This window comes from Nicotiana tomentosiformis, chromosome 2 (genome assembly GCF_000390325.3).
Source record: "Nicotiana tomentosiformis chromosome 2, ASM39032v3, whole genome shotgun sequence".
Taxonomy (NCBI): Eukaryota; Viridiplantae; Streptophyta; class Magnoliopsida; order Solanales; family Solanaceae; genus Nicotiana; species Nicotiana tomentosiformis.
The window spans coordinates 122,366,409-122,375,988 of NC_090813.1; the positions used below are offsets into that span (position 1 = coordinate 122,366,409).

Consider the following 9,580-nt stretch of genomic DNA (forward strand, 5'->3'; position numbering starts at 1 on the left):
CGGAATATCCGTGGCAAAGGCATCATCTTTGCTCAAGTGCAAGAATTCGAAGAATTTAAGCTGCTGTTAGTTGCTAATCATATTCGTTTGAGCTAGTTTTAGAATAGGGAAAATTTCAATTTTGGTCCCTTAATTATTGCTCGTTCTGTCCCATTTATGTGATGCGCAGCTATCTTATGACTTGTTTTAGATTACAAACTTAATTTTTTTCCGCTTAAATTTTATGTCCAATTAAACCGCATCAATTAAATGGGAGGAAAAAGTAATAAATATTAGTTTGAGTATAGGTATATCCTACTAAACATATTTAATCTTCATGCTGGTAGTCCCTTTGCGCGCTGTCAAAGATTTTGTTAACAGAAAGACCAAAATCGTCTAATTGTATTAATTAAAGGTAAATAGTTTTTAGTCGGATATTACAAGGACTAAAATCGAAATTTGCTAAGGATAAGTAGCACTATTATCCCTTCTTTTTGTGTGTGTGTGGAGTAATATGGCAATATATTTGCTGTGTAAATCTCATAATAAAGGCAAACAAGTATTTGACCATATAAATCCATCAGAATTGATGACCTCTTCATGGTTTTTGCTCTTGAAAGCCACTTTAATTGTATTACTATAAACACTCCAATACACCAGTATCATACCAAAACTACACATAACCAAAATAATAATAATAATAATAATAATAATAATAATAATAATAATAATAATAAGAAGAAGAAGAAGAAGAAGATTGCTATTTAAACTCCTAGCTAACTTAATTTCCATATATATATATATAGCACTCAATTTACTTTTTGGATCCTACGTGAGTCCTGAACATTCAAAAGCAGTCGCAAAATCTTAATCTATTTGGTGAAAGTTTTCATCGTCTTCATATATTGAAAATCCACAAAACATCCCGCCCCACCTGGGGAAATAGATAAGGGTAATCGGCAGAGTAAAGACAAGCATCATTAGTCCCATAATAGATATGCTCGTTTGGGTTGAGAATTTGGAGGAACCTGAAAATAGTAGTAATTGTGTTATCACTGCTCCTAAAGTCCCACCACTTCCCGTCATCCCTGATATCACTCCTAATGACCTACAATCACAAGAAAATATATCAAATTGGACCCGTAAACACATATCAAATCAATAAACGCAATCGTAAGTCAATCTTCTCAAAATTTGGGCTTAAAGAACTGAATCAACACAGGTCAAAATAATACGTCATAACTCAATTCCTCTAACATGACCCAAGCATCCTCCCTTGTTAGTTTGCTTTAAGAAAATGTGAAAGTGGATATAGTTCTTCAGTTCACATCATTCTCTCTCTCCAAATATAAGTTTATATGTTTGAATTAGAGTAGCATTTTGACTTGTTATATTACACTATTTTTGTCCGTTTTAATATAATAGTTTAATGAAACATTTCTGGTCAACCTGTTATGTCAAGTCAATAAACAAGTCATAATCCACCCAGCTAGACAAATTACTAAAACTATATTGATTTTACCACCTCTAACATTAATCTTGGAAACAAATGTGAGTATCAATCCATTGAGCTGGTTTCTTGCTCCACGTTAGTCTACGTACGTGTCCTATTGTGACTCCTAATAGTATGACTATGCTTTTAAGATCGACTTGCTTAGATACATTTGCTAGCCTCTGTCTGTACCTGCCCTGTCGAGTCTTTTGTCAGCAGTCCTAGGAATTGTTGAACTGTTCTAAAGAGGAAATATGACAAAGACTCTTGGCCTTACGGTGCACTCAACAGTCCTAGTAAGTCAGGGATCGAGGAGATGCACCTTTCTTAGCTTGTGCGAAAAATATTTATTTATATTTTAAAATGGTTGGATTTGCCTATTCCCAATAAATTCAGGTGAACATTCAAGGGAGTTACTGTATCCTTTATCATTGAGGTAGGGTCCCTCTCATGTCCTAATGGAATAATTAGTAGGAGTTTGGACATAAATTTTCTTTTAAAACAAAATATTTAGAGTTAAGTTAAAAATATATATATTTAGAATTTAAAATTATATTTGAACATTTATTTCACTTGAAAATATTGCACTTCTGTGAGAGAAAAAAATATTTTTTGGAAAATTTTTAAAAATTGGTCAAAAGCACTTTTTGATTTTGTAAAAATCATTTTCGCAAATTTTTCAAAAACTTACAAAATTTCATTGACAAACACTTTTTTTTTTTGAATTTTATAGGCAAACGGGGTCTTAGTTTGTTGCAGTTGAAAGAGGAACAACAACAAACCCATTAGAGTTACACAAGTGAGGTATGTGGAGGATATATACATACATTATCCCTATCCTTAGAAGATAGAAAGAATATTTCCGGTAAACCCTCGGCTCAATAAGATAAAAAAAGTTAATGAACAATATCAACGTCTACAAAAGCGAGAAAGATAATAACAACAATCTAAGAACCCAAAAAATAAACAAAGGAAGCAATAACAACAAGCATCCGAAAAAACTTGTACATTATGATATCTGGAGTGATGTAATTATTTGTAAATAATGACTTGAGCATTCACAAATATTGAACCGTCAGTATATAAAATACTAATAAAAGAAATTAAGATCAGGAAATTTGTGGATTTACCTTTTGGAAACAAAAGGCACAATACCAAATGTGAGGCCTGAAGCAGCTTGAACAAACAGAGAAAAACAAGCCATTACCAAAACAGACACTCCAACTGTATTCACTCGCCCAAGCAGTACACACAACAATCCAGCCACCGTTTGCACCACCCACAAACTCCATAACCTCCCTCTCATCCCAAATCTCTTCCCCATTTTATCTGAAATAATCCCACCTACTGGCCTCGACACACAATTCGCCAGCCCAAAACTCGCCGCAATCGCCCCTGCTACATCAATATTTACATGAAACCTATTGTAATAATACTCCGCTATTATATTATCTGTAGTTAATTCAACTCCAAAGCAAAATCCATATGTTAAACCCAATATCCATCCCCTGTAATTCTTTAGCCCATTTAAAAGTATGCTCAAAATATTTTCACTAGGCTTGTGGTAATTAGTTCCTGTTATTTTCTTGCGCTTGTAGTTACCATCAGGCAAGTCTTGGCCGTACACTAGGACCATAATTGCTGTCACGGCTTGAAATATTGCAGGGAAAATAAATGCAATACGCCACGAAATAAATGAAGGTATGTTTAAGCAGCTTGTAAAGAGTGAATATACGAGTGGCATGGCTAATTGGGTCAGACCAGACCCAACATTGGCCCAACCCGCAGCGAAACCATTAGCAAGCCCAACAACACATCCAGAGAACATTGAACTCATCCAAAATTGGCTAGCCACGAAATTTCCCAAGCAAAATCCGATTAAAAACCGAACCAAGATGAAGCCTTGTGGGGAGGAGATGAGACAAGTGGAGAGAACTATTGGGGCAGTGAGGAGAGACAGCGTGGCAGAGGCAACACGTGGACCGAACACGTCACATGCGGGGCCCATAGCGAGGCGAGAGAAAATGGAACCAACGAAAGAAGCAATTCCAGCTCTTCCTATGTCAATTTCAGTGAGATTAAGGTCTTTACGAATGACTTCAAGAAGTGGGGGGATAGCAAAAGTGGAGAAGAAACAAGAAAATAGAGAGAGCCATGCAAGGTGAAAAGCTCGCATGTGAGGTGAAGATAATGAAAATGGATAAAATTCTGTGGCTTTCTGATCATAATCTACTGCTATAGAAAAATTAAGGGACTGATCAATTTTGGAGTTTGATGGTGTTTGTTCCATGGCAAATTGTGAATAAGGAATTAATATCCTGAGAAGTTGGAGCTAGCACTTGAGCTAGGGGGTTACTAATAGTGAAGGGAAACGTGGGTGGATTGGAAAATTAATGCTTCAGTCATACTACATAGGAGTATATATTTGTTGGGAAAACAGAGCTTCGAAGCAATTACTAGCAAGTGTATTGTGAATTTTGATTTCTTGCGCTATTTGACAAAAAATATTTATTATATTAAGGTTACATGGAGGAGTTAAACTTGTCGTCTTTTTCTTTTGACTCCATCAACTTTTGTACTATTAATTAGTCTAAGACTTCTAATAGTCGCATATTTGAATTTGTTTGAACTTTTAACTTTATATGGGGACTATAGATTCTTAGTTTGGGACGGAGCAAGAAAATGAAGTAACAAATTTAGTAGCTTTTGCTTAGATCGTATTAGAAAATTTAATTAAATATATATATAAATATTTAATTAAATTTAATAATTAAGACGAACTATGAGTTCGATAACAAATTCAAAATTCATAAACTTTAAATTTTAACTCGCCTTTATTCTGAGTGTGTTAAATTATGTGAATAGTTATAAGAACTTAAACTAATGAAAGAAATTATACTTTTTTTTAATTTATTTTAAGTACGTAACACGTGCTCTTATAACATGCAGCTTCACTTTTTTCTTTTCCATTTGTCCGAGCACGTAAGTTTTAGTGGTTAGTAATGGGATTTGAATCAAAACATTATTATGTTGAATTATGTGAATTGTCTAACTTAAAAAGTTAAGATGACACAACGAGAATGCGTTTATCTATTTATTTTAAACCACACCAAAGGAAAAAAATTAAATGGACCTTGTTGACCGACTATTATATATTCTTGTAATTTGTTCTCTGTTCCTCTCTTCAATTCTTACAATCCTTATGGTTTGGGCGGGACGGGGGTGGGGCGGGAGGAGAGAGATTAATTATTCACACTCGATATTTATAATAAATAATTAATTTAACTTAAAGAGTCACAAATTGAAATATTGAAGTGGGAGAAGATTTATTACCTAGTTATAGTTAAAGTTATAAAAATTTATATGTAATTAAGACATAGTTTTGTGTTTATTGGTATGATGTAATAAATTGATATGCATATGTTCCCTAATTTCTGGACGTCGTGTTATAGCCAATTGGTGAACAATCATCAATTATCTTATAAATATAGAGATGCATCATATTACAATCATTAGTGAAAATATATAGTGGTAATCAGATTAAGGATAATGGCATGCTTATGGGAAGAAATAATACTTTAACTCATAATGTTGCGTGGAGCCGCGGATTAATCCGGACGAAGATTTATGGCGCAAGTAAATCTTCCCATATATTCCCATTAAGAGACAAATTATTAGAGAATAATATTATTTCATACACTATTTTGTACTAGTGACAAGTTTAATTTCTATGCACTACATGTATAACATTTTTTGCACTACCGAATTAGTGTGACCTGCAATTGCATATTAATGTGTATTGCACGCCTATTTTAATAATTCGGAAAATAAAATAAAGGGTACCACTTCCTCTATTTCATTATTTTATACTTTTTTTTAATATTTAGAAACAATTTATATTTTAAACTTCTCATTTAACCTTAATCTAATGATATAATTTTATAACATAAAAATATTATATAAATTATTTAAGATCATAAATTTTAAAATTGTACATCTATGCTTATTGGTATCCACCAATGTTAAATGCAGTTAAGTCAAGTTAACTCATACACCACGATTATAAAAAAAATATTAAATGCAATTATGCATCCATAACTCTAAAATCACGGGGACCGCCACAAGGCAAGCGGAACCACCAAGCATGTCTGTTAAATATCATGTTGTGACCATTCAAACTTTGTACTTAGATACAAGTACATATTTGAGTTACCATGATGAGGGCAACCCAGAATCCGCATATGTGGAAGATTGGGGGCACATGCGTTAGCGCATAAGCGAGAGCCATGGTCACAGGTGCGGCTAGGCTCGCAGATGCGGCCCTCCTTGTCCGCAGAAGCGGAGCCCGGCCAGGTGAGGGAAAGGTGTACCCGCGAGGCATTTGCTGCAGGTGCGGGACCGCATATGCGGCCCAAATCACCGCATGTGCCAAAGTCATTAGGAAGTGAGGGTTCATTTAATACGGGACTTAGGCCATTTTTATCACATTTTCATTCACTCTTGGGCGATTTGAGAGCTTTCAAGGAGGGGATTTCGACCTAGCTTTGATCGGTAATTAATTTCTACTTAATATGAGTTTAATATATAGATTATGAGTAGATTGTAAAATGAAAATTGGTAGAAATTGTGGAATTTTGATAGAAAACTTAGAAAATGGTATTTTTTAATTTTGACCACTAATTTGGACATGGAAAGTGAAATAAATTATATATTTGAGTTCGTGAGATTATGGGTAATAGTTATCATCAAATATTTTCAGAATCTAGGAGTGTGGGCCCGAGGGTTGCTTTATTGATTTTTCGAACAGAGTTGGAAATTATTATAAATTGATTATTATGAGTATTAGAGTACATTTTGATTGGGTTGCATCTTAATTGACTAGCTTGGAGTGACGAGCACCAGTTTGAGGTGTTAGAGAGGCTTTGGAGCCGGTTATGGAATTTCGGAGCGAGGTAAGTATCTTGTCTAACTCTGTGAGGGGTAAATTACCCCTAGGTATTGTATATGGATATGTGTTACTTGTTTTGGGGGCTACGTACACACGAGGTGATAAGAGCCCGTACGTAGTTACATTGATGTTATTGTCCGGGTAAGCTTAGGTTCACATCATGCTATTGCTGTACTATTTGAGCATTCTCTCGCTTATTAATTCCCCTGCTTTACATTCTATTTGAGACTAGACTTGCTATTGTATAGACTTCACGGGTTCATGATAAGCCATCAGATAATATTCCTCCTCTTATGGCATGGCTCCGGCATATATATATATATATATATATATATATATGCTTTATCGAAAGTTTTTCATTAAATAAATTATAACTCACACGTTTATTCGTAAGTGGGGTCAGGGACCCATCAAAGCTTCTTATTCTAATGGGATCGGGCCATTCGCCTCGGCAGGATTATGTATTTCACTTCTTATGGGATTGGGTCGTTCGCCTCGGCAGCATTTATGTACCACACTCTCATGGGAGCGGGTCGTTCGCCTCGGCAGGTTAATTGATTTATCATATAGTTCGGGCCGTTCGACCCTCGACAGTGCATAATTTTATGTTTATGTTGGATCGGGCCATACGCCTCGACATTTCCTATATCATATCTACATGAAATCGTGCGTAAGACTTGGCAAGAAGCCAGTATATCGGTGAATTCCCAGATTTGAATTATGGTAAGCTACTTGATGAGGCTCACTAGACCTATATATATATGCTCCGGTTAAGGAGGGAATTTCTAATGAAGAGTTTGAGTTCCTCGTAAAGAGAGGGGATTTGTACCACGTGATCTATATTTGTCTATTTCACTTACTTACTCTACCTCATATTTGCTACCTTTTTATTGTGCCTTATGTTGTTGGACCACTAGTGAGTGTCGGTGTCGACCCTCGTCACTACTCCTCCGGGGTAAGGCTAGATACTTACTGGGTACATGTTGCTTATGTACTCATACTATACTTGTTATATATTTTTCTGTGCAGGTATATATATGTCTAGAGGCCATGTGAGAGCAGAGGCGTGTATACATGCGGGGTCCTAGGTGAGCTGCATTCCATTCATCGTTCCGCAGCCAACAGAGTCTCCTTCATAGTATTTACATTTTTCCCGTCCAATTTGTATTTCGGACAGTTGCTGTATTTTATTTTATACTCCTAGTTAATGCTCTTGCACTTGTGACACCGGATTTTTGTATGACTATGCGTTGTTCTGTATTGAATTTGTTTAAAGTATTATTATTTACTCTGTAAATCCCCATTTTTTACTATTTAAATTGATGGAAGATATGATTTCAAAAGTAACAAAATGAGAATCCAATTAAGTATTTATTGTTGGCTTTCCTTGCAGTGGTGACCGGCGCCATCACGACTTTTATGGATTTTTGGTCGTGACAACATGGTATCAGAGCACTAGGTTCACTTAGGTCTCACGAGTCATGAGCGAGTCTAGTAGAGTCTTGCGGATCGGTACGGAGACGTCTGTACTTATCTTCAAGAGGATACAGGAATGTTAGGAGCACTTCCCTTCTTGATTCCTCATCGTGCGATTTGATTCCTTTGAGGCTTATTCCTTTATTTCCTTACTATTCAATCTTATGCGACGAGAAGCGCTTGTTATAAATTTGGAATCGAGGAATTGTAATGGTACTACAGATGTGGTGCAAGATATTTCTCCTTGCGTATTTGATTGGGCTATTACCGTCGCCTTGCGGAAGGCCGTCCTGTCGTTTCAACTCAACATCAGTATTTCCCATGGTTTTGATATTTGGTATTAATTGTTATGACGATTCGTGCATTGTTATCGCACCGTGGTTTTGTAATGTATTATGTATGTCTATGCGTTGAGGCAGTAAATGACTTGAAAGGAGGATTTACTCAGTGCATGATTCATAGGTTCAACATTTAGTTCCGGTGGAGGAGAGGCAATCGGACTAGGAATGTTTAGATTTGGATTGATGGAATAACGGGACTTGGTATTTTCGAGCACAGTAGAGTTCTCAATTGTGATGTGATGTCATCGTCCTTGTTGAACGCATTAAGGTTCGCCGATGTTATGGTCTTCTTTAATTTTCCTTCGGGGCAGGGTGTTGTGAAATGGTGCCTGAGATGCGGTTTTTAGATATAACGGAGTGTAGTGATTTCTGAATCAAATTGGTACTTCTAGTATTGATGGCTTGAGAAAGATGATCTTCTAAGAGTTTTAGATTTGGCGACGACTCATGTGATCGGATGTTGCAGAAATGGATTCGAGTTGGAGCGACAATTGGGTAGCGAAGGACATGTGGGAGGTGTCTTGCGGTTGTTGAATTGTCAGGAGGTCAAGTGTGAAAAGTAAAAGTTGAGGAGTTTCATAAGGGAGAGGGTTTGACCAAAGTGTGAGAGTGGCAGAGTAGCATATGGGTTCTGTGGTAGGATAGCCACACGCCTTGAGTGAAGCTTAGAGCTTTTTGGGAATCATGATGGGCAGTGACCAGGGCCATGGATTTTATTTGGATGCAACATGACTTTGAGTTTGGAATGTGTTGTTGGACTTTTAGCTGATGTCAATGGGGAAGGAGGAACCTTGGTGGGTCCCAGGGTTATGTAATTATAGCTTCAAGATAAGTGGGAGAGCCCCACCGACTATGATTGGATTGCGTAGTTGTCAACTTGTACGGTTTCTGGTTATCAGTGTATTGATGAGTTATTACGACTAAGGAAAGAAAACATCAGTGGTAACTTGAGGAAAGGATTTGAGGAATGTGTGCTATCTTTGACCTTATTGGTTTATGTTAAGATTTTGGGTAGACTCAGAGTCTGTGCTTCGTGTGGATATGATGTATAAGGAAAGGAATTCAACCAGTTACTTCTTCAAGAGGGTGTTCATGTGCTAGAAGAGATTATATTCGGGGACAAGCCAGAGTGGGTGACTCTCAACAATGGACCTAGTAGGTTCAAAAAAACAAAATTATTAAAGTGCGGTGCCTAAGAATTTCGAGCCAGTAGTATGGTTAAGTATTTTAGATTTTGCAGTGGATTATGAAAGGTAGCTTGGAGTATTCTACATTATCGTCGGCCTGCGGTGTGGCATTTGAGGAATGGGAGAAAATAACTTTGGATTCATAGAGGGGTTTTCA

The 9,580-nt window shown here is 36.4% G+C and overlaps 1 protein-coding gene across 1 annotated transcript; it reads right to left on the minus strand.

Annotated features, from left to right (window-relative positions):
- Positions 1-542: 542 nt before the first annotated feature.
- On the minus strand, positions 543-5,680 carry LOC104107272 (high affinity nitrate transporter 2.7). The gene is made up of 2 exons (XM_009616028.4): positions 2,602-5,680; positions 543-1,087 (listed from the first exon to the last, which is right to left on the minus strand). Exons 1-2 carry the CDS (start codon positions 3,759-3,761, stop codon positions 847-849), a joined length of 1,401 nt encoding a protein of 466 aa, XP_009614323.1. The 5' UTR covers positions 3,762-5,680; the 3' UTR covers positions 543-846.
- Positions 5,681-9,580: the final 3,900 nt, after the last annotated feature.